This window comes from Pecten maximus, chromosome 12, assembly GCF_902652985.1.
Source record: "Pecten maximus chromosome 12, xPecMax1.1, whole genome shotgun sequence".
Taxonomy (NCBI): domain Eukaryota; kingdom Metazoa; phylum Mollusca; class Bivalvia; order Pectinida; family Pectinidae; genus Pecten; species Pecten maximus.
Genome location: NC_047026.1, coordinates 34,623,361 through 34,649,856, shown reverse-complemented (window position 1 = coordinate 34,649,856; position 26,496 = coordinate 34,623,361). Strand labels below are relative to the sequence as shown.

Genomic DNA, 26,496 nt, shown 5'->3' with positions numbered 1-26,496 from the left:
TCAATAATGTAGCTTAGCTTCCACCGCAGGAGGCTTCTATGCTAAGTATTGATTTCCTTTCTCTAGTACTCATCACAAGACTGACAGACAGCCGAGTTACCTCCCTTACAAGATCAGGATCTGAAAAACAAACTTAGTAACTAACATTGATAGAATCTATAAGAAAACTCTTCAAAAGTTTATATGAAAATTGCAGATTTATCTACTTAAATTTCTTATGATAACATGTTATACCAGTAATATTTCTTATAATAACATGTTATACAAGTAATATTTCTTATAATAACATGTTATACCAGTAATATTTCTTATGATAACATGTTATACAAGTAATATTTCTTATAATAACATGTTATACCAGTAATATTTCTTATAACATGTTATACCAGTAATATTTCTGATAATAACATGTTATACCAGTAATATTTCTTATGATAACATGTTATACCAGTAATATTTCTAATGATAACATGTTATACCAGTAATATTTCTTATGATAACATGTTATACCAGTAATATTTCTTATAATAACATGTTATACAAGTAATATTTCTTATATTAACATGTTATACAAGTAATATTTCTTCAATTTTCTGATGAAATCAAATTGCTTAACCATAGCAAGCGGATAAAAATTGTAATTTGACTTATAGAATAATAAATAATTTGGTTAGCCTTTATATAACCAGATGTGAAACAAAAAGAGATAAAGTGACCTCTATGTTAGTATAAAGTGACCTCTATGTAAGTATAAAGTGACCTCTATGTTAGTATAAAGTGACCTCTATGTTAGTATAAAGTGACCTCTATGTTAGTATAAAGTGACCTCTATGTTAGTATAAAGTGACCTCTATGTTAGTATAAAGTGACCTCTATGTAAGTATAAAGTGACCTCTATGTTAGTATAAAGTGACCTCTATGTTAGTATAAAGTGACCTCTATGTTAGTATAAAGTGACCTCTATGTTAGTATAAAGTGACCTCTATGTTAGTATAAAGTGACCTCTATGTTAGTATAAAGTGACCTCTATGTTAGTATAAAGTGACCTCTATGTTAGTATAAATGTCCTAAAACGTGAGTCATTAAGTTTTTACCTTGTATTTTTATGTTAGTGACAATTTCTTATTCATTAGGATTTGTGTCCATTTTAATATTCGTGTAGATATACAAGACAGAAACAAAGATTTTGTTCTCAACAGATGGACATGCTAGGCAGCAGCTGTCTGATACAGCATTGAATGACAATTCTAAACTAATATAGATCTACTGAATGTCGAGAGGACTAAACTAATATAGATCTACTGAATGTCGAGAGGACTTCCCCACATATTTTCTGTACTGCTGGAGTCAAATTTAGGCATCATAGCAAACACGTTAATCTGGCTGGCTGTGTGCAGTTGTGGATGCAAATTTCAGTTTTGATGTGAGAAATTAGGGAGAATATTACTATTTTCAGTTTTGCTGGTAGCTAATTCAACTTTTGAAATCAATTGCTGTTTTTATAGGTCCTTGATTTGCTGGCTGTAACCTGGTTTAGAGTCTCCACTCAAACTTGGGTAGGCTGTAACACAAAGGGAGATAAAAATTTAAAGTTCACAGGGCCTTTCACAGTTTTCCACATTTGTTAAAGATCTTAAAAAGCCACAGTTATTCTTCCAGAAATGCTTTGAAACTGGTCCCTAATTGGAATCCACCCTTCTTCGCTTAACACAGATAAATAGCTGTTACCATGTATCCAATGGGGCACTTTGGGGAAATGTAAACATGGTTATTTTGTATTTCGGTGTATTACAAATGTGCCATTAGAACATTTGATACCATCTATTTATTTTATATTTAAGTTCTCTACACTGTGGACATTTTAACTGATGGTCTTATTTGTGGGTTTGTGTCCCCCTTCTGTGGCCCCAGAAAGCCTTGGAGTGCTGGAGGCCACAAGGCTTGTTTGAAGGATAGAGAGAGGGAGAGAGAGAATATTGTATGTGGGAATGATCAATACCAGGACCCAGTAACACAAGCCTGGCTGTACTGCAGCCTACTCCACCACGCACTACACAGCCAGCTGCCCGATTTTGTTGACCAAAACTATGTGGGTTTCAAGATAGGGAAGTGGATAGAAAATTGACTTTTAAATAAAGAACCCAGACCATATATTTTTGCCTGGCACACAAAGTTTATTTATTTGATGTATTCTACCCAAGCGATGAAAGCTTGTCTAGGTCACCAGGCCTAGTCAGTATTGGTTGAGGTGTATTTTATACAGAGCCCGGGGCCTAGCAGTGTATACATGATAATATTCTCACGAAAAAAGATTCCTTTGTGCTGTATGGTCTCCAGGCTATCTATCCGATCTGTCATTTTTGTGTGTGTGTGATTTTCATAATTAAAACAATATTGATGAGTGTATTCTTTTGAAAGCTAACAAAGATTATTTATATCTGTAATATATTAGTTTTTTTTTATATTTTGATCATTTTACATTAAAGATATAAATGTGATCAATGCTTAGTCCTCTTGATGTAGATAATTTTTTTGCATTGAATGAAAATAATATTCCAAATTGAATAAAGGACAGCCCATAGCAAAATGATCAGATTATATTAAGTTACTGGCAGTGCTCGGTGTTTTGAGCTCCTTTGTATGCTTAAGAGTATAGAAAATGCTGGCTGGTAGTAGTATTACTATCAAGAAACCTTGAGTTTCATGAGCCCATACCATTGGAATGAACCGGAAATACCAGGTAGATTGTCTCTTTTAAATATATCGGGCTTTCAATGCTTCAATTCACCCTGGTTACTGAACTGAGAACTCCATATTTCCTTATAAGAAAGAGAGCGTCTAGGCCCATCAAAGCCTATTATTAGCTTTCTGGGGTATACAGTTGTGATTTTTTTTATTACCAGACTGAATGAAAATTTATCAGTCAGTTGAATAGAATGTCGGTGAAATATCATCCAACATCTGGTATGTTTTTTATTGGTCTTTCTGTGCCTGTGTGACTATCTGCTAATCTAAAAGATACTCTGGCAAAGGTTTTGAATGCTATGATTTAATGGTGATAGTATGTTCAGCTGTACGTTAATTGTATGTTGATCTTTTGTGTTGTATTTGTCCGTTTTTCAGTCTGACCTTCCTAGGGCTGATATATATATATATATATATATATATTGTAAAACTGTATTCTTACTTTCCTCAGTTTGTTCTTCCTAATGACCTGTGCTTGACATCTAGATTTTTTTTATCTCTGATATAACAGTTTATTCTTCCTTTTCACTGTCTATACTTCCTAACCTGTGTGCGGTAGGTAGATTATATCCTTACATATTAGAAAACATCTTATTTTCCCCTTTTCCAGTCTGTATTTCGAATTCCTAATCTGTGTCTTGATATTATTAGATATTAAATCCTATGTTTCTAATGCAGGTTTGATTTTATTTTTCTACCTTCCTCTCAATCCTGACTAATGTCTGCTGTAGTGCGTTCTGGGGGAGGTATTTTGTTGTAGGCTCTCCGTTGGATTGTGTGACATTTCCTTTATGCTGGGAAGGCTGCCTGATAAAGGCTGGTTTCTGTTAGGTTGTTAGAGAGGGAACCCTGAGCCCTGGCACAGATCTGCCAGATAAGCTCCCTTGACTCATACTAATGACTCTAAGGATCGGACCAACACCCCTCCCCAGGATATCAGTCTTGTCATCCTTGAATGCCAACAGAACAGCAACTATTCAAGATCTGGGTTATGCCCACTCAGGAAATTATATAGGGGTAGACACGTAGCCTGTTAAAAAGCTCCTGACCACAGCCTGCATAGAGGGCAGGTAGCAATGACCACCAGGACAACCTGTGGCCCCTGTTCAGCTGGACATAGGTCAAGTTGAAGGAGTGGGCATTGACCATCACTGTAAACCAACAATGCCATGCTCCCAGGTTCACATGCCAGCACAAAAGATAAGCAATACAGCATGCCTTCCAGATCCCCTCCCTAGGCACAATGGTCATACAATGCAGCTTAAAATAAATTTAAATTTAAATTGCTGTCATGAACCAAGACAATAACCAAGAGAAGCTCTTGTGTACAGTGTACACACACATGTGTTTGAAGAATGAGGTCACCAAGCAAAACATTAGAGGAGTAGAAACACCATGGGAATGTTTCTCCTGTCGGCACATAAAATCCCCCGCCCAACTAAACCTAACCCCGGTGACAGAGGGGCCACTGGTATAAACAACCCAACCCTAGTGATAGGGGCCAGAGATAGGAAAAACTCGGGCACTGTTATCAATATCCTACTTATAGAGGCATGTATACACCATGTACATTATAAAATTTGTAAATATCTGGCACACATGAAGTATATATAAAGTTGTACATGGTGACATATGTAAATGTATATAGCAGTGTAAGGGCTTCTAAAGCTACCCCAGGCAGAAACACAGATTTGCAGATATTGAATATTTTGACATTCATTTTATGCCTGGTGTTAGCTTGTGCAGATCAAGATGCATAGCCAAGATGTGCATGTATGTTTGTGTGTTACACCTAGGGTCAGTAAACACCTATGTTTTCAAAATAGTTAAGATGTTGTTTACAAAGTCTTTTCATGTTCATGCATATACGCCTACTGGACCAATACAGAAAATATATTTTATATAGATACAAAGTTTTGCAAAGTTTAAAAAGGAACCTGTTTTGACGAGTAAGTGGGGATAATGATGTGTATGACTGTGCTGGGTTGAGAAGTGATTAGTGCGCTACAGTCCTTCAAAGTCGAGATCAATACCTGGTGTGTAATCATGTCCCCTCTGTCCAAATCTGATGGTGAACTGTAGTACAAAGCCCACCTTACACTGGTTACCTACACAGTGGCTTGAGTGAATCATGAATCAGGAATTTAAAGTACCTCAAACAACAAAAACAAAGAAAAAGCAGGCTGATTTCTGTTATCCAGTTTAAAGCTTAGCTAGAAATCTTGTAGAAGCATTAAAGAATTACTGATAGAATCAGGGGCTATATAGAAAAACTGTGCTTATGGTTTCTTTAACTTTTTGTTTGCCTACATAATGTGTATGATATTTGCTGGCGTAAACCCTTGTTAGAAGTGGTAGAGACCCTGGTACAGTCATATGTTTGAGTTTTGAATTATGTTAGTACTTCTATTTAGGTAGATATGGCACATATTATACATACCTGTGGTTTGGTATCAGAACTTGGTATTTATAGAACAAAGCATTCGGACAAACAGGATAGACAGAAGGTAGTAAAGAGAAAATTCAATTGCAGAAATAAGCATTTAGATAAACAAGATGGTGTGAAGATAATAGGAATAATGTTAGAATGGGACAAAGAAGATTGTTTAAACCACTAGTTAGTAAGTAGAAACAGACCAGATCTGAGTGAAAGGATGGAATGAAGGTAGAAAGAAAACATGTGCAAAAACAAGATAGAAGGAAGCTCTAGAAGCAGTTGAGAGCTTTAAACTTCTGGACTATGCATGCATAGCTCATTGGCAGGGAACTGATAACTGCAGTGATGGGAAGAAGAAAGCAAGCAAAAAACAGCAATAATTGACATTGTGCTGAGAACAAAGACGATTGATTATTAAGCTGATAGAGAGAGTATGGTAGGAAGGAATACTGTTGTGTGAGTGTGTAGGGTTTATAACTTTGGCATGCTGGTTCAGCTGTGACTTGGGATACAATCAATACAACAGACTGATTGAAAACGGAAGCATATAATGGCTTGCTTGTACAACTTTCAGAGTGAGAGCCCCAGTCGAAAGCGACGGAAAACCTCGGGAAGTTACATTGATTTGACCAACTCTCCGAGTCCACCCCCTTCACAGAACAGGGAAACGCTGACAGAGAGCGCCAGGATTGGCGGAGTGAGGCGCAGAGCTGCAAGTCTACGTAGGACGTCCTCTGATCGCAGCAACACACCAAGGGCTCGCAGAAGGTCAGTATCTGTCATATCTTTTGCGTGTTGTTATATGGCGCGCGCACATACACACAAACACACAGTCTGCATACACTGCTGAATGCATGCATGTCTGTAAACAATACATTCAGAACACACAAAGACAGTTTAACAAAATCATATGCAGATAGGGAAGAATGTGTTTGTAAACGGTCTGTTTCATTGGTTAGATATGAATTATACAAAGGTTTACAAATGTCTGTTACTATAGATCTGCACTACAATGGTTTGACAAGTTCATAGGTTCGAAAACTTGTTTTTCTGTTTTGAATATGATCTGTCAGAATTGTAAATGACACTGGTAACTGAATCTGTGGTTCACAAGATTAATTGATAGAAAATGGAGAGTGGAGATGTAAATGTTGGGATACGTACATGTTCACAGGGCTTATATATCAATATCTCTCCCTGTGAACAACCACAACAAACATGTAGGGCTTGATGTCTGGTGGACTAAGTTCAATTGTATAGTTTAAATGTGTGGGGCCTGACTTATGTTGGTCCAGGTCGTAACCAAAAGAGGATATTGAAGTCTATAACCAACCATGCATAAGACATTCTGGATAATCAACTGGGAACAAAAAAAAAAAAAATATTTCTTGGAATTTGGAAATTTGTTACAGCTAATTAGGCTTTAATCATTCAGACTCTTGTTCACTGTTTTGTGAACAATCTACAGTTCGAACAATCTTTAAAGCTAATGAGATTTAGAACTTGTAATAGGTAGCTGTATGTACCTTTCTCTGACGGACACATGACACTGGAACACACATATTCCAAAGGGTAAACATTGGAGATGTTGTTATGGTTTTCCTGAAGCTTGCTTCAATTCATCACTAGCATTCGCAATTGTTGAAGGTAGAAAGGCTGCCTAATGCTGAAATCTAATTTCGTCGGCAGGAACTAATTAACATCTTTGGTGTGAATAGGACCTCTCAGTTTCTAGTGCTAATGACTGCTAGCTAGCGGAGGTGAATATTGTCAACAGTTAGAAGCCGTTGACATTTTCCAAGATAATCCAGCGGCATCCTCAACAGTTTGGCCATTAATGCAGTTATTTATAAACATTAAGGCATTTCAAATGGTTTCACAAATCACAAAGTAATTAACATGTATGAGGAGTATGTACAATTTATCCAAAAATTCAAAATAGGATTTTTGAAAGGTCGTATTTTTGTTCAACTAATATATGAGTAAATTTTATTGGCTATAAATGATAATGATAGATTTTAACTGTGTACACTTAGCTATTTGACAATGGAGTGTTAAAATTGTAAAGACAATAATATGAAATCATGATTGTTCATAACGAAATTAAGAAAATGTTCAATTATAACTATTATTCATTTAAGGATTGAATCTTGATTTGGTCGTTTTCATGGGGTCATGAATTGAGTTGCTCTTGAGACAAATTTTCATGTTGAATTTGTCTCAAGAGCAACTCAATTCATGACCACATGAAATCGACCAAATCAAGATTCAATCCTTATATTTCAATTGGTGTTTTTTTTTTCGAATAAAAAAGTCGGTCTAGATATTAATGTCTCGAAGCTTGTGCAAGTCCAAATGCGGAAAAGCCGACAAGTTCCGGTTTGTGCATGTCTAGTCGGTCGAGTAAAATAGTCCGCAATTTTAGGATTAAAAACAGCATTATTTTGTCAAAGTAGAAGTATCTAGCATATGTAATCTTTAATTAAATACAAGAATACATTATGAATTTGATAATTTAATAATTAATCCATGTTTATAACAACAGTGTAGAAAAAGTGAAATCGTTCCGCGGAAGGATTTTAACCATGTATTCATACGCACTGATCAGTGTTAATCTGGTCAAATTCATGAGCAAATGAAACCGATTAAGTTTGGTAGTTTCATCGAGTCCAACTTGAGTAGAAATTGAAATATATAATTATTGTTAGGAATAAAATTATCAATACATGTACATGAAGCTGTCAGAACGGTGCTATATATCTAAGCTGGCCATGTTAGTCTAAAGATTATATAAGGTGCATATCAACTATATGATTTGAAAATGATGAACATGGTTTAATTCACAAAATCGCCTCATTGATAAAAGTTTCAGTTAATTAGTTAACTGTTTTCATGGTAGTCTAATGAAAGTACGGGAAATTAACCATTGTGATGTCATAATAGGATGAACTCAGTTGACCTCTTCAGTGTATTGTTGATGATGTCATCATTGTTTGTGATGATGTCATAATGTAATTGTTGCTGCTGAATATGTCCTGTGTAGGTTGCTTAGCAACAAAACAAGCATGCACTTTGGCATATCTTTTCTTCTCTTCACTTCTACATAAAATTCTGCAACACTGGATAATGAAATGAAATGGCAAGCAATTGGAATCTTTGGACCCCAGTTGTGCAAGATGTTGGCCCCATACCAGTGGCCATGCCAGTAATATCTGGTAGTCCGCTGACCATGGAGATGATGCCAAGTAATTTTGTGCCAGTAGGACGGCAAGTTTTGATGTTTAGAGAAGCAGGTATTGATGGCTGTGCATTGGAGGTTTTTCCTGGAGAGTTTCTCTTCATTCCACAACATAGAGGTCCGTACCATCAGCCGGTACATGGAGTTACACAAACTTCTCAGATCATGTCAAATCATGTTTGTCATGCAGCAGATTCTCAGCATCAGCAGGGGTGTCCTATTACCTCACAGCAACACTCTCCTCCAATTTCAGCATATCCTGATCAACAGGAAGTGCAACCATTGCAACAACTTCATAGTGAGGGACGTTTCCATCCCTACTTCAGTGGAAGCACTCAACACAGAATACTTCATCTGCAAACAAGACATGGACAAGGGACATCTGTAGATACTGCACCACCCAACAACTGGCAAAACTACAGTGGAAGTGAAAATGAAAATTCTTCAGTGCAGACCTTTTCTTCCTATGCAGGCCATAGTGAAGGTACTGGCTATATCCCTAATCAACAGAGAAATATGATTGGTCACTCTGTGCCTTTGTACTCAGAACAGTTTCATCCAACAGCGATTCAAGGTCTCGGTATTTGTCATGCTAATCAGCATACAGTTAGGGTACCACCAGGGAATGAATGCCACCCAGGCAACCTTGCTAGTAGACATGGAAACTACATACATGAACAAACAGAAGGACGAGGTCCGTATTCCTCCATAGATTTTAATGCAGGCGCCAGCTATTCAGAACTGGATAGGACATTTGACAACAGATCTAGAAATGTATACAGATCTCAGTTTTTTCCTTCAAACCAAGATACAGCTAATATTAGAGAATCGGTAAACCTTGGTATGACTAGGCCACCATCAGTCTCGCTACAAGACCAAAGTGTGGCTTTATCACACCCTGGCAGGTGCTCACATGTTGATCCACCAAACAATGGCATGGTCCCACAAGTGCAACCACCAAGCCAGGGTATGACCCCACAGGTTCTACCACCAAGCCAGGGTATGTCCCAACAGATTATACCACCAAGCCAGGATATGACCCCACAGGTTCTACCACCAAGCCAGGGTATGACCCAACAGGTTCTACCACCAAGCCAGGGTATGGCCCAACAGATCATACCACCAAGCCAGGGTATGACCCAACAGGTTCTACCACCAAGCCAGGGTATGACCCCACAGGTTCTACCACCAAGCCTGGATATGGCCCCACAGATTCTACCACCAAGCCAGGGTATGGCCCAACAGATCATACCACCAAGCCAGGGTATGACCCAACAGGATCTACCACCAAGCCAGGATATGGCCCCACAGATTCTACCACCAAGCCAGGGTATGGCCCAACAGATCATACCACCAAGCCAGGGTATGACCCAACAGGTTCTACCACCAAGCCAGGGTATGGCCCAACAGATCATACCACCAAGCCAGGGTATTACCCCACAGGTTCTACCACCAAGCCAGGGTATGACCCCACAGGTTCTACCACCAAGCCAGGATATGGCCCAACAGGTTCTACCACCAAGCCAGGGTATGACCCCACAGGTTCTACCACCAAGCCAGGGTATGACCCAACAGGTTCTACCACCAAGCCAGGGTATGACCCAACAGGTTCTACCACCAAGCCAGGGTATGCCCCAACAGGTTCTACCACCAAGCCAGGGTATGGCCCAACAGGTTCTACCACCAAGCCAGGATATGACCCCAAAGATCATACCACCAAGTCAGGGTATCAATTATGCATCAAGTGCAAACAGCTTTTCATATAGCAGGGTTCAATCAAACCTACAACCAAACCAACATTCTATTAACAATAGCTTTGAGACAGAACCTGACCTGCAAAACCATGGTTACATACATGCCGGCAATGTGGGATGTCCTTATCATAGAGGTGAAAGTTCACATACTCTACATGAAAGGTCTGGTGCACAGGGTGTTGTTGGAACAGAATTCTCTGAGGATCATTTACACAGAGAAAGCTTTGAGCAGGATGCTGTTGATGATGGGTTTTCAGCAATAGCAGAGCCTATCCCACCAACATCAGCATCTAGACATCCTAACTCACAAGATGCTTGGCTTCCTGAGAGTAGCAGTAACTGGACCCGTAATGCGTCAGGCTTGTGGAGTAGAGCCTTTAGATGGGTGTGCTGGGTAGCTGGTAACATCATCTCACGTGAAGGTATCCATAGGCAACAAGACAGTGGGATCAGTGTGGAAGACAATGTTGGGGAAAGAAGGTGCAGAGATGTTGCTATGCAAGGGTTGACCAGGGATGAGGTTGCTGCAGAGAGGATGACCAGGGGTGTGGTTGGTACAGAAAGGATGACCAGCAATGGGGTTGGTAGAGAAAGGATGACCAGGGGTGATGTTGCTATGCACGAGATGACCAGTAATGATGATACCAGGGATAGAAATGATGTTGCTGGTACAAGGATGTCATCAGAGGACAGGCCTATGGTGCCACAGACAGTAGCCCAGTCCCTACGTGTCCTTTTCCGTCAGCTCCAATCACGCTTTTATGAGGAGTGCCACCATTGGGTATATTTACAGTTGACCACGAGGGAGGATTATCATGACCTCCTGACTTTGCTGGATACAATTGCCAGCATGGTCAACCAGTCATCGTACATAGTGACACACACGATGCTGCAAGGCTTCATCAGTGGAGCAGCCATGACACAGGCTGGACGATACCACCACATTGCACAGATCCTACAGGAAGTGGAAGGGACTCGGGAGATCAGTTTTCGGGAGGCTGGCCTTTTAAGGATACAGTCATTCTTGTTGAACCAGCAGCTATCTCCCCAGCGACTGTTACGCAGGTTCTGTGTTGTAATCCGTCACACTGCCAGGACCATGATTTTGCAGCGACTCCAGCCCCAGCCAGCTTGTCGCCCAGGGTAAAACTTGTCGTAAATAGATCAGAGAGATGTGGTTCTGCAGGCTTTCTTTGAGCTAATTTCATCATCTTGTAAAATACATCAGGGTCTATACTACTATAGGGTCTGATTGGAATTAAACTTCATCAGTTGAGACCTAGTTTAAACTACCGTAAACTGTCTACCAGTTAATGGAGTTCAGAACAAGTACATCACAGACAATAACTACACACAGATTCTAAACAAATTGCTCGTAATCAATATTGATTTTCAAAAATAATTCAGGTATTGAAAGTGGATATAAATCATTTGGAATAGCAAATTTAACGGTATGGCATAAAAGGCAGATGTTTTTGCATATCAAAATTTCATGATATTGTTTTATGGCAGTTGTAAATGGCTATGCAACATGCTCATTATTTAAGCAGTTTTACAGGACACTGGTTGGATATGCTCACCTTCGGTTTGAGATGATTTTGTATGCTAATGAAAGAGCTGCAATTAGTGATAGTGGTGGCAGATAATTAAATGCCATTCTGCCTTTTATTCCGCCAATTCTTACAGAATATTTAATCACCATGTTTAAGATTTCAATCTTTTTTTTTAATCCTGCGTCGTCAGGTTGATGAAGATACTGTGATAGCTATGTCCCCTCATGCTATGCATTTTCGATCAGTCTGGACCATTCCATATTGATCTGACAGGGTATACAGCATGTTATGGTTTCAGAGACACACACCCACACATACACACAATTCATAATAACCCAACGGTTGTGTGAATACAAAAAGCTGGCCTCAAATGAACTCAACAGGGACCTGTATTTGTGTTGGGAATTTTCAGATAACACAATTTAAATTGTGTTGGAATTTCCAGATAAAACAAACTTGCTCATTAATTGACCAGATTGTCAGGGTCACATAATTTTTCTGGAGAGTTCTGGAGTGTGTTGTTATAATATTGAAACTATGCTGTTTGGTGGATAATACTCCAGAGTTAACACAGTCTTGTTTAGTCATGATCCACTGTGGGTTATTCTATTACACTGTGGGTTATTCTATTACACTGGGTTATTCTATTACACTGTGGGTTATTCTATTACACTGTGGGTTATTCTATTACTATTCTTCACACATTCTCCGCACACGATTCTCACCACAATCTCCACACAATATATCCAAACATGAATCTTCTCCACACATGATCCTCTACAATTGATTCTCCACACATAGTTCTCCACATTCTCCACACAACATTCTCCACACAACAATCTCCACACAATCTCCACACATTCTCCACACATCATTCTCCACACAACATTATCCACACATCATTCTCTACACATGATCCTCTACAATTGATTCTCCACACAACATTCTCCACACATCATTATCCACACAACATTAGCCACACAGCAGGCGCCACAGGCGCCCACAACAACAGGCGCACAAGCAGGAGCCACACAGAGACGCGAGACAAAAAAGGCGCCACACAGCAGGCGCCACACAACACAGGCGACACAACAGCATGAGCCACACCAGCAGTACGAGAAACAGCAGGCGCCACACAAAGGGCCACAACAACAGCGGCAACAGCAGGGCGCCACACAGCAGGGGCCACACAGCAGGCGCGACACAGGAGGCGCCACACAACAGGCGCCACACAGACAGGCGCCACACAGCAGGCGCCACACAAGAGGGCCACACAGGAGGCGCCACACAGAAGGCGCCACACAGAAGGCGCCATCATGAGGCGCCACACAACAGGCGCCACACAGCAGGCGCCACACAACAGACCACACAATCATTCGCACACACACACACAACCGCCACACATCAAGCCACACAGCATGACTCCACACAAACATTCTCCACACACATTCTCCACACACCTTAACCACAAGCTCACAAGCATACAACACACATCTTCTCCACACAACAGTCGCCACACATTCTCCACACACATTCTCCACACATCATCTATTACAAATCATTATCCACACACACTTCCTCACACAACATTATCCACACAACATTCTCCACACATCATTCTCCACACACATTTCTCCACACATCATTCTCCACACAACATTCTCCACACATCATTCTCCACACATCATTCTCCACACAACATTCTCCACACATCATTCTCCACACATCATTCTCCACACAACATTCTCCACACAACATTCTCCACACATCATTCTACACACAACATTCTACACAACATTCTCCACACATTCTCCACACATAATGCTCTTTTAACTTTAAAGGAAAGCCTAGGAAGATGTTCAGTGTTGTGTAGCACCACATTTGATGAGAGCTTGTGATTTTAACTTTTGAGTTTCTAGAAATCGACAAACATTCTGTCACATTAGTTTATATTCACAGTGAATTTATTTTGACATTTCAGTCCGGGAACGAGACGGCGCACGAGAGAGAGGAACATTTTACGTCATAATGAGGGTTCGCCGGAGCGGCGTGCGTTCCAGCCCCCAAACATGATGGGTCACCAGATCCACCCAGCAGCCCTACCCCCTCACCATCAGACAGTTCAGCAGCCAGTCCTCATGGACGTGGAGAGAGTGAGTACCATCATGTTTGTTTGAATTGTCAAAGGCTGTGCCATTTAGGGCAGACAAGCAAATTGTATTAATGCCTGGATGTGTACGACTATATGTTGTGTATGCAAGAGATCTTTTTAGTAAATGTAATATTTATTGATACTGAGGAATTTCGCAATAATTGTATTGTTTTTTTTTTATATTTTAAAACTTCCTGGTGTTTGTTTAATACCTTATCTTTCCTACTTAATTGCAATCATGACAAATAATGTATTCAGAGAATACTGGTATTCTTGATACCTATAAGTAACAGTCTTATTTCACAAGTGGAGTAAATATTTGGATATTTTTCATAATAGCAAAGCATCTAGTTAACGATAAAAAGAGCAAATTGTGTTGGTCATAGTAAAAAAACTTCCATTTCACTTGTAAAACTGTAATAGATATATACAAAGTGAATGTTTTGTCAATGTTTTATTCATTCGAGCTATGTTGATTTCTTCCCCAGGTGCCTGTGTCCGCTCCGGTGACCATGGCACCCTATGGTATCCCAGTGTGCACTGGTCCCCATCAGATCACAATGTGCACAGCTGCGGGCCACTTACCTGTGTGTAATAGCCAGCCGACGTGGTCCATTCCTGCCTGCAATGTCCAGATCCCTGCATCTTGTGGGGTGCAGCAGATTCCATCATGTAACATACAGCAAATCCCTATCCATCCAAACTCTATACCACCCATGTTCCAGCCCCCTCACTCCACTAGCCATATACCTCAGCATCAGTTGGCCTCGCGACCACCACAGTTCACTGGCTCTACCCATCAGGTAAGGCCGACGGTAAGAACATTCTCAACATTTACTGAGTGGAACTTTATAGTTCTAACTCTTGATTTGATTCTCATTGTTTGAACAACAAAGGCTAAAGTAAGCTTTCTGTTTATTTTAAACTTCTTTTAATTTTGTGTGTGATTGAATTGAGTAACTATTCATGTGGATTGTTATTCTGACCAATGAGCGATACTTCATCATATATCATCAGAACAGGATTAGGGAATGATATGTAACATATAGTTTTATGTAAAGTTCACTTTTACCTTGAGTTTGAATCTTTTTTTCTTAAAAAAGTATGTGCAGTTTTTAAAGTTTAATTAAATTAAAATTTTATCTTCAATTTGTTTGATTAGATACGATCATGACTTTGTCTGCCTTGGTAGTAATGAAGAAATGTCTGTTATAGCGTCACGAGGAGGAAGTCCAGTTAATATCAGATCACCGCCATGCCTATCCCCTTCAAGCAGCTCTACACCAGCACCATCCCGGGGCCACAGCCTTCACAGCCACCCCCCCAGTCCTTCTACAGGAGCCTATGGTCCACCCCTCCCCTCAAGACATCTACGTAAGTACACACCACAGTCCTTCTACAGGAGCCTATGGTCCACCCCTCCCCTCAAGACATCTACGTAAGTACACACCACAGTCCTTCTACAGGAGCCTATGGTCCACCCCTCCCCTCAAGACATCTACGTAAGTACACACCACAGTCCTTCTACAGGAGCATATGGTCCACCCCTCCCCTCAAGACATCTACGTAAGTACACACCACAGTCCTTCTACAGGAGCCTATGGTCCACCCCTCTCTTCAAGACATCTACGTAAGTACACAGCACACCAAGAAAAAACAAGCACACACACCACCCATTGAATTGCCACCTCTGACCGAAGAGACATATATATATTTACTAAACTACCTGTGATTTCGGCCACATACCTGGTCCTCAGGACGATCCATATGTTTACATCTCTGGGGATATATACTTCAGTCAATCCTTATCTCCTCGTGTTTCAGCCCAGAATTTGTATTCATTACTTGCTGTATATATTGGACATATTATTTGCTACGTCTCCATATTTTTGTGTGGGCATGTACTCTATCTATCTGTTTGTATTACAGGGACCATTTCACAGATACTATGCACGCCACCGAACGGCTGGCCGCAATGGTAGATTACGCTCCATACCTCCACCTCCACCACCCTACCCAGGGTTCCTGCTCCACTTCCTGTAAGTATTCACACGAATCCTCAGTCTATTACTTCGTTAGTGTTGTTTCCTATAGGAACACACAAATGGAATTTGAGGTGATTAATCTACAATATGTTTATATGGGTCATTTTCCTTAGACTGGGTGATTAATCTACAGTATGTTTATATGGGTCATTTTCCTTGGACTGGGTGATTAATCTATATTATGTTTGTATGGGTCATTTTCCTTAGACTCGGTGATTAATCTATATTATGTTTGTATGGGTCATTTTCCTTGGACTTGTTAAAAGTATGGGTCACACTCTGTAAAATTTCAATGTTTCCAGAATTTCTCCGGGTCCCAACAAAATTTTGTGACTCCATGACTAAGGACTTCCACTTAGATTTATCATTTCAGGCCTTATTTTGGATATATGAATAAAATATATTATTATACAGTAATTAATTTTCTTAGTAATTAGTCTTTTTATAAAAGAATGAGGGCATTGTATTGATGATTGTATGATCCTATCATTGTTTTAGTGCCATGCTTGGTAATCCACCACTGCCAAGATTTGGACGGGACTTCCGAGAAGACGCAACTGAAGTAGAAAACTATGAGGCATTACTGAATCTAGCAGAGAGACTGGGAGATGCCAAGCCCAAGGGCCTGACCAAGTTAGAAATCGACCAGCTGCCTGCCTACAGGTTTAACAAGGAGACACACCACTCGGGCATGGATCAGACTTCCTGTGTTGTGTGCATGTGTGATTTTGAGAACCGCCAACTCCTTCGTGTTCTACCATGTAGTCACGAATTCCACACCAAGTGTGTCGACAAGTGGCTCAAGGTATGCATGCCTCTAGATTTATAACAGGAACACTTCTAAAGTGATATCCAAATGCTGTTGAAATTAGGTACACATTCAAAAACATCTAATTGCCAAAATAGTAAGATTATTTTGACTCTGTGCTGCAGGGATAATTCCCCAGGTAATTTTGGTTTATGTGTTCCGGTTGAGGAAGCATTGTCAGTTATTAAATATCTCAGTTGAATTGACGTTTCTTTTATTGTACTTTCAGACAAACAGAACCTGTCCTATTTGTAGAGCAGATGCAGCAGAGGTAGCCAGCCAATCAGATTAGGTGTTACATATGGTAATAGCCAGCCAGCCAATCAGATTAGGTGTTACATATGGTAATAGCCAGCCAGTCATGGTTGCTACATCTACAAATCTTACTGTTGGCTGTAACATCTATCAAGCACACCTTTTAAAAGAGACACTTAGGTGACAGGATGAGGGGCCTGCTGTATTAACTTATCAGTGGTCAGTTTCCGAGCAGCAGTATGAGACAAACATGTCCGAGGAACACATCTCAAATGGATGAGTTGCTGCTAGTTTGATGAAAGAAACATTTTTTCATAAAATGGCGTGACCAGTGTGAAGGGACTGTACTGCGCAGCATTTGAAATATCTTGGATAGACGATATTTAGCAGACAACTTGGCATGTTTTCTTCTCTCTATCTTATTTTTTTTTTTTTTAATTTTGAAAAAGACTATACTTAGTATTGTAAAATGGTGCATTACAAATATTGAACAATTCAAACAGACTATAGACTGACCAACGGTTGAATTGTTTTAATAACAAGTTTATTATAACATGCATTTCCCCCCAAAACTATTGTCGGAAATGATTTAGAAACAAGTTGTATTTTCATTGAGTTTTTATATGTTACTCCATTGTTTTTGATGTTTTGTTATTTTTTGTTTATATGACATCTAGTAGCCAGGTCTCTTTGTTGTTATATCTTCATCATTGCTAACAGGTCGCTTTATAGTCATGGCCTTTAGCAACAAAAGTAGACTGAACAAAAACAGTAGTTGTATTAAAAGTGTTAAAGGGATATAAAAACATATTGACTAAGTTCATATATGACCATACAATGCATTGCTAGATACAGCTAAAAATTATGAACAAGCATTATCGGCAAATTTTTACCTAATTGAGATAAGAACATTGTGAGATGATGATAGAAGCTTGGATTGGCCAGCACTGTGTTGAGTGTGCTTGAGTGTGATTCAAAACAATTCTTTGTTTAACATGGATGTGAATTTCAGTTTCAAACAAAATGCAGTTGCATGTTATTAATTCGGACAATGATTTTTTAGAAATAATTCAAGTTCTCCAATGTTTTTCCACACAATTACTTTGAAAACAAAATTCAGGAAAGCCAGATTTTGGATTACCAGTTTATGTATTGAAAAAGTGTTAGCTGTATAGGGAAATGCTCCGGATTTATACATAGCTGTTTTGACATCTTTAGACTTTGGAAAGATATAAAATTATACAAATAATCTCTGTAGCTGGATAGTTAATTAAATTAACAAAACGTGCATGATTAATACTGACTGACCAATACACATTTTGTATCTACCTGTAGTAAGTTAGAGTAAGTACATCATTGTATCTAACTGTAGGTATGTGTATTTTGTATCTACCTGTAGGTACATTTATTTTGTATCTACCTGTTGGTACATGAATTTTGTATCTACCTGTAGGTTACATGTATTTTGTATCTACCTGTAGGTATGTGTATTTTGTATCTACCTGTAGGTTACATGTATTTTGTATCTACCTGTAGGTATGTGTATTTTGTATCTACCTGTAGTTTACATGTATTTTGTATCTACCTGTAGGTATGTGTATATTGTATCTACCTGTAGTTTACATGTATTTTGTATCTACCTGTAGGTACGTTTATTTTGTATCTACCTGTTGGTACATAGTATCTACCTGTAGGTATGTGTATTTTGTATCTACCTGTAGGTACATGTATTTTGTATCTACCTGTAGGTTACATGTATTTTGTATCTACCTGTAGGTATGTGTATTTTGTATCTACCTGTAGGTATATGTATTTTGTATCTACCTGTAGGTATGTGTATTTTGTATCTACCTGTAGGTTACATGCATTTTGTATCTACCTGTAGGTACATGTATTTTGTATCTACCTGTAGGTATGTGTATTTTGTATCTACCTGTAGGTTACATGTATTTTGTATCCACCTGTAGGTACATGTATTTTGTATCTACCTGTAGGTATGTGTATTTTGTATCTACCTGTAGGTATGTGTATTTTGTATCCACCTGTAGGTACATGTATTTTGTATCTACCTGTAGGTATGTGTATTTTGTATCTACCAGTAGGTACATGTATTTTGTATCTACCTGTAGGTATGTGTATTTTGTATCTACCAGTAGGTACATGTATTTTGTATCTACCTGTATGTACATGTATCTACCTGTAGGTATGTGTATTTTGTATCTACCTGTAGGTACATGTATTTTGTATCTACCTGTAGGTACATGTATTTTGTATCTACCTGTAGGTACGTGTATTTTGTATCTACCTGTAGGTATGTGTATTTTGTATCTACCTGTAGGTACATGTATTTTGTATCTACCTGTAGGTACATGTATTTTGTATCTACCTGTAGGTACATGTATTTTGTATCTACCTGTAGGTTACATGTATTTTGTATCTACCTGTAGGTATGTGTATTTTGTATCTACCTGTAGGTACATTGGTTTGATTCGCTGTATATATATAATTCCCTCTTTTTGTTGCCTTTCTGTAGAACACAGATGTACATCAGGTATTCATGCTCTGTACTGCAGCAAATACACATCCATTTATGTCGCATGTCAACCGTATCAGCATAGCTATCTCCCATGTCTGATATACAGCTCTCTCCTGTATCTGATATACAGCTCTCTGCTGTATCGGATATACAGATGTAGATATCTCTCGTATTGAGCTCTATTAGTTTCCCAGTTATTATTGATATGTCACTGGTAAATATAAGCCATTAATTTGCGAGTGATTTTTAATTGTCTTATAAACAGCATAAAATAGAGACAAACATGTATAAAAAGAGATCAACAGGAATTAACAAATTGTTTTCACGTGTAGATGATGTGTCATTGGCATACCAGTAGATTTAGAACAGAACCTATGGCCAGTAGTAATCTAATAAAACAGGTCTGTTTTAAAATAACAATTTGATATTTTCTATTGTGATTAATAATTGACTTCATTTGTCTGCTAAAGCTGACTTGACTTTTTCCCCATTATTTAAGGGAGTATTCAACTTTATACCTCTCGTACAATCCTGAACACCTCCACATTTCCATAATAGAATGTTTTTGCTGTTTTATTTGGAACAGTGTATTTCCATCTGAGGGGGTTGTCAGGATACATTTCATCATTCACATTATTATAACATGCCAAAAAATAGTATTTATGGCATTTTTTTGTGTTTGTAAAATTTCTAATTGTTCCCCCTATCCCAATTACCCGTATAAAACGTTTAGATTTTTATTAGAATTTAAATCATACGCACATATTTCAGCTGTTATACTACATTTTATACTGCTGAATGTGTATAGATGATACTAATGCTATTTCTCAGTGATTCATAAAAGTTCAAGTTTTCCAACAGTTTCAAATATTTGATTAATAATATTTAAGTGTAAAATATGGTCTTATTTCCAGGACAATAATTATGGATATGAGTTCGTTGTCGAGCATCTATTCACTAGCGTATGTTAAGATTCAGTTTGAAAATTGTCAAATTAGGAATATTGTCAAATGAATTTGGTGAAGTATCATATTAAACTGATTTGATTATCAGGTTAAAAGTGTCCAAAGATTTACCAAGGAGTTATTGGTAGAACTATAGTAATTACTGTAAATTGATGTCTTCCCCACCCCCACCTTACCCCCATCCCCACCCTGGGGCCCAGCCCTTCAAAGCGTTGGCATATTTTTTTATGATGAATGGTTTGAAGATATCAAAATTTCTCATTAAATTCGAAAAAAATGATGCTCCACAATTACTCAAAAAATATTTTGATATGAAATGCGGGATAGTGGGGAAAGCCTTGATTGGTTGGGCCAAGGTTTTATGGAGCGACATTACCTGTAGTTACCTCTCTTTGTTATTGTTTTCCTTTTTGACAGTATTTGGTATGAAGGGCCATGTATACAGTGTTCTGTATAGGGAGACAACACCATAAGTATGACATGTCTTTTGTTATGTTCATCTCGCTGTAACTCGTCAGTTGAAATAAGCCATCCAGTTTTAAAATTATCTCGACTACATAAGTGTGATTGAGTCCTTTATTGCACAAGTACCCAATGGTATTTACACCACATAATTGTGAGGCAGAGATCTGATTGGCTGTAGATTTATATTTTCAAATAACAAATGAAAAATCAATTAAAAATATTGTGATAATATGATATAAGAATCTGAGGTTAGTTTCTATTTTAGATGATATGTATGAAAGTTTTATCTTTTTGCTAAAATAAAAAATTGTTTGATTCATATGATAAATTGGACACTTGTCATGTCTAGAGCCTTCTATTTCTTGATATAAAAATTTGTAAACCCAGGTGTTTGGGCAGTTTTTTTTTAAACTTTTAAGCAATTTAATACGACTTGACAGTGATGAACAGACCTATAGACATTAGAGTGAGGGCTGTTAGTTGTTTGTGACCGAGTGCCGTCATTATAACCCATTATTTGTCGCTTGTGTTGTTACTACATTTACATGTATTATGTTTAGTGCATATTTTGTTTACAAATTTTACAATTTCACATTATAATGGTTCTTTTTGCTATATTTAAAAGAATATTGTAAATATCTTGTTTTTTCATTTAGATTTCAAAGTTTAAGCTTGGTATAACATGAATCTTGACGAGATTTTTAAAATTATGTTATGTGCTGCTTGTTGAGTCACCATGCTTAGCAAGTGTGAATTTCAGGGATTTTCACTAGATTCCAGGGCAGAATGATTTTGACTGTTTTGATTGGCTATTATTTCAGCAGAATTATATTTTGAGAAAGTGAAGCTTGATGGGTGGTAGATTATTGTAAAGTTTTCTTTTAAATTATGAATAAGAATAGATTAAAATGTTTGAAAAAAATTTCCTTGGTGAGGAATAAAATCTTTTTTAAGTGGCATTGGGTGGATATTTAAAGGCTGAAATGAAATATTTGGTGGTACATGTAGATATGTTACTAGTTTGGTTGTGATAACAGATACAGCAGTTATATGAGGACCTCCTGCTGACACATTCTGTTGTTTTTTTAAGTAACAGCAGCGAACTCTACAGGTCTAACTGCTCATAACTTTAACATATATTCTAACCTTGGATCTACGGGTGTGGAATGTTGTTTTGGTTTGGGGTACAAGTTGACATTTGCTAGTGAGGCAGATAGCATCATAGAGAATCACTTTATGAGACTTCATGCTGGTTAAACCAAAACAGGTTTGCTAGATCATCATAAAGAGCTGGCATTGCTGTTGTTTTTGGATACAAGTTTTATTTATGGTTAAATATAAAAAAAAACCCACAAACATCTTTTTTCTGTTGCCTTCATTTGTATAATTTTAGTTAGTCTGGAAAATAAAAATTTGTTTAATATCATCAACACTGCCAAATAAGGCATAATACTCTATGTACTGTTTGTTCCTGCTCAATTTTCTTTATGTCAAAGAAAAAGTCTGCTACGGGCCCTTGTCTTGTTGGTATTGAAATAGGGTAACACAATTTTGTACAATACCAACAGGAAAGAATACCAGCCATGTGGCAAACCTACTCCTCCCACAGTGTGACCACTTTAATCTATTTTACCTACCTTCCCCAAATTCTCTAAGAATGTGACAGGGAACAGGTTGTTTTACTTTGGAATTGGGGCCATATGCTTCATATATGTATTTGTGTGCACATTGAGATTTTCATATTCATATACAATTGTATTTGTACATGTACTTGTTCCAAGGGTTTTAACATGTATCAACTCTTCCTCTACGGAGCTGCAATAACCATCATGATTTTTTTGTTCTGTCGTCATTTCGTTTTCATCAAATTGTTCATTTCTATAAAAAATTAACATGCTTTTCTAGCCTTATAAAAGACACAAGAATCATTTCAAAAATCAATAAATGCAGCACTTTGTACCTGAACGTTGATACAATACACACCTGCCGATGGTAGGTATTATATATAAGGTCCACAAAGTGGCTGGTCTCCGTATATGAAGGGTTGGTGCTCTTAATTATATTTTTTATGCTCGCTGATGACATTTCTCACGATTTTCTCAGATCTATGGCAACACTAAAGTCTTCATATAATATAGTTTTTTCTTGTAACATTTCATGTTTTTTTTTCATTGGGTGATGCAGTAAATAGTATGTGACAGTCAGATATTTGAAAGTTTTTGAAAGTATTTTAGTATTGAAACCAGACTCTCACCTTACACTTCCCATTTTCTATGGATATGTGTCATCCTCAGGCGTTCTCTACATTTTTTTTTCAATGCCAAACCTGATTTGTATATCGTTAAAGCCTCAATCTGATATTGGGTCTCAGTGAAAGTCGTTATAATAGGAAATGGTCCATTATCATCAGCTTAAGATCATTTTTGCTTTACATTTTCATATTATATAGTTGTAGGCACTATTTGTTAATTAAAGTGCTTTGCATTAATAATTTAGGAGTTTTAAATTTTTGAATTTAATCAAATATGGCAGATATTTTTGTTTCTTTCTACCTGTGTTCTCGCTGGAGTTCACACCTGTTTAGTGTTCATAGTTACATAAAGACAAACATTTGTATGTCGTATTTTGATTCATGTTGCCAATAACAAGACAAATGTATAGAACTACATCACCCCCATGAGTATCTTGGGGATCACTTTATCTACCTCCTTTGAATAGCTAGGCCAGCGATCTGTAAAATAATTATCATATATTTTGCAAATCTGTCCTGCTTTACATCATCAATAGACAAAAATTATATATAATTATAAATTACATATATTATATACGTGTATTATATACCAATTATCGTATGTAAGGATTTGCACAATTTCTATTTTACAGAAGAGTTCCTATGGTTTGTTGGTTCTGGATGCATTGCACCTCTTCTGTGACCTTAGAATGACCTCTCCCGTAAACTTTGACCTTTAGCACACCCCTAGCTTTGTTACGACCTTGATTGTTTACAGATATTAACTGTACTCTTGTCCAGACCAGACAACTACAGTCGAGCAATAATAAAGTACAGATATCTTTAATTCTGATTTGTGTTGTTTGTTTCTCTTGAGACAAAATCTCATCTGTCGCTGCCGTGTGTCCAGATACATTTTACATTTTCAGCATCTCAAAAACCTCTGAACCAGTTTCAATGAAATTTTGCAGAAACTTTCTATGGCCATAGATGCAACAAAATTGTGAATTATATGAACCCTGCCTACAGGGCTCTGAGAGTCGGTCAAAGCGGTGAAAGGACCTGTTGCAGGATGGCCCACGAAGGAATTCTTTGTAAAACATTTTAGTTTGATAAAAGATGTCAAAATACACATGGAATGGCCTATTATTTTTAATTTTTATTTTTGGTGCGATAACAGCGCCACCTTTTACTGATTTCGATTGAAAATTTTACCAAGAGATTTCAAATGCCGCTAGTATCTTAATGAAAAAATATTTTCTGCCTTACCATAAACACACTCTACCAAAATGAACTATTTTTTAATATTGTATGCCCAACTTGTGAATTTATTTTGCATAATTTACATAATACATGAAAATGGGTGGCAGACAGGGATACTTTTTTCGTCATTTTGATTTCAGTAATTCAGAAAAATATCAACAGATGTATCTAAAACCCCGAGTGCAGACAGTGAAAGTGTTTTAAAAACATCTTTGATATCCTTGTGAAACATTACCAAAATATTAAGATAGTAGGTCCCTGGCAAGTAAGAGAAATATCATGTTTATCTCCCCTACCCCCAAAAATCACAAAAACCGGGGAAAATATTCAATGGCCGCTAACACCTAAGTGAGAACATATTTTTTTACCAAAGATGGACTATAATAAACCTGAATGAACTAGCTTTGAGTATCATACGCCCGACTTGTGAATTTATTTTGCAGAATTCACAATATACATGAAAAAGGTGGCAGACAGGGATACTTTTTTCGTCATTTTGATTTCAGTAATTCAGAAAAAATATCAACAGATGTATCTAAAACCCCAAGTGCAGACAGTGAAAGTGTTTTAAAAACATCTTTGATATCCTTGTGAAACATTACAAAAATATCAAGATAGTAGGTCCCTGGCAAGTAAGAAAAATATCATGTTTATCTCCCCTACCTCCAAAAATCACAAAACCGGGGAAAATATTCAATGGCCGCTAACACCTAGGTGAGAACATATTTTTTTACCAAAGATGGACTATAATAAACCTGAATGAACTAGCTGTGAGTATCATACGCCTGACTTGTGAATTTATTTTGCAGAATTCACAATATACATGAAAAAGGTGGCAGACGGATACTTTTTTCGTCATTTTGATTTCAGTAATTCAGAAAAATATCAACAGATGTATCTAAAACCCCGAGTGCAGACAGTGAAAGTGTTTTAAAAACATCTTTGATATCCTTGTGAAACATTACAAAAATATCAAGATAGTAGGTCCCTGGCAAGTAAGAAAAATATCATGTTTATCTCCCCTACCCCCAAAAATTAACAAAACCCGGACAAAAAATTCAAAAGCTACTAGTGCCTTAATGAGAGATTATTTGTTCCCAAAGCATGACTTTCTTCAGCCAAAATGAACTAGTTTTGAAGAAAATATGACAAAATTATTATTTTCTTTTGCATAATTTATGGTTTTTTTTAAAACTTTTCTTCGTTAAATCTGTGGAATGACTAAAAACGATTCAAGTACATGTATAAAACCCTGAGTACAATTTTTCTACGTGTTTCAATCTTTTCTGTCGTGTCATTGTGACAAAATATGATAGCATGAACAAAGTAAATGACTTTCCAGTGAGAGTTTTCACTAGTTATTTATTTATATGTTTACTTTATATAGTACAAGAGTTCTTAGTGTTGTATAAAATATGTAGGCATTCCATATGCATATTTGTCTTTTATTCTGATACATACTGGTGAAAATTTCAATAATTAGTTGCAATCATCATAAAAAGAAAAACAATTTCACTGCCTTTCATAACACATATGTTTCAACACCTCTATTGTCGGGATACTCAAAGTGTATTTAAATTCTAATTTTGTTCCTTGCGTTTTGACAAGCAATGAAACAGAAGATCGGTTATTGGATCTTGATTAATGTTCCTTAAAACATTGAGACGAAAATATGTTTTATATAATATATTTGTGTGGCCATTTTTCGTCCAATCCTTTAACAGAATGTGTAGAGGGAATTATACATTTTACAAAAAAAGAAATTTAAATGTAATTTCATGTATCAGTAAACAATAACAAACACTTACACGTTGAAAAACTGATAGGGTGATGTCAAACCATTGACGAATACCGAATTGGTTGTAATACTATAAAGGGTAATGGATTGTACTTTATGTAGTAGAATAGTATCACTACTGCCTTATCACAATACCTTATTCGCAATGGAAGCTAAATGCATTGGTTTAAACTGCAAAACCTCATTGAAATACAAATATGCAGTTGGCGATAAAAGATATTCTCGATATGTACAAGAATGGATGAAACCCCT

The 26,496-nt window shown here is 37.4% G+C and overlaps 1 protein-coding gene across 3 annotated transcripts in view; it reads left to right on the top strand.

The window, feature by feature from the left end:
* Positions 1-18,391, top strand: part of LOC117338777 (RING finger protein 44-like) — a 41,066-nt gene extending 22,675 nt beyond the window's left edge. For 2 of the 3 annotated variants that reach the window (XM_033900104.1, XM_033900106.1), the window contains 7 exons: positions 5,757-5,950; positions 13,709-13,880; positions 14,368-14,694; positions 15,095-15,253; positions 15,809-15,918; positions 16,423-16,729; positions 16,962-18,391. In XM_033900104.1, coding sequence (XP_033755995.1) covers positions 5,757-5,950; positions 13,709-13,880; positions 14,368-14,694; positions 15,095-15,253; positions 15,809-15,918; positions 16,423-16,729; positions 16,962-17,024 — 1,332 coding nt within the window. In that variant the 3' untranslated portion in view covers positions 17,025-18,391. The remainder of the gene's footprint in view (positions 1-5,756; positions 5,951-13,708; positions 13,881-14,367; positions 14,695-15,094; positions 15,254-15,808; positions 15,919-16,422; positions 16,730-16,961) is intronic. The other variant, XM_033900105.1, reaches the window with a different exon arrangement.
* Positions 18,392-26,496: the final 8,105 nt, after the last annotated feature.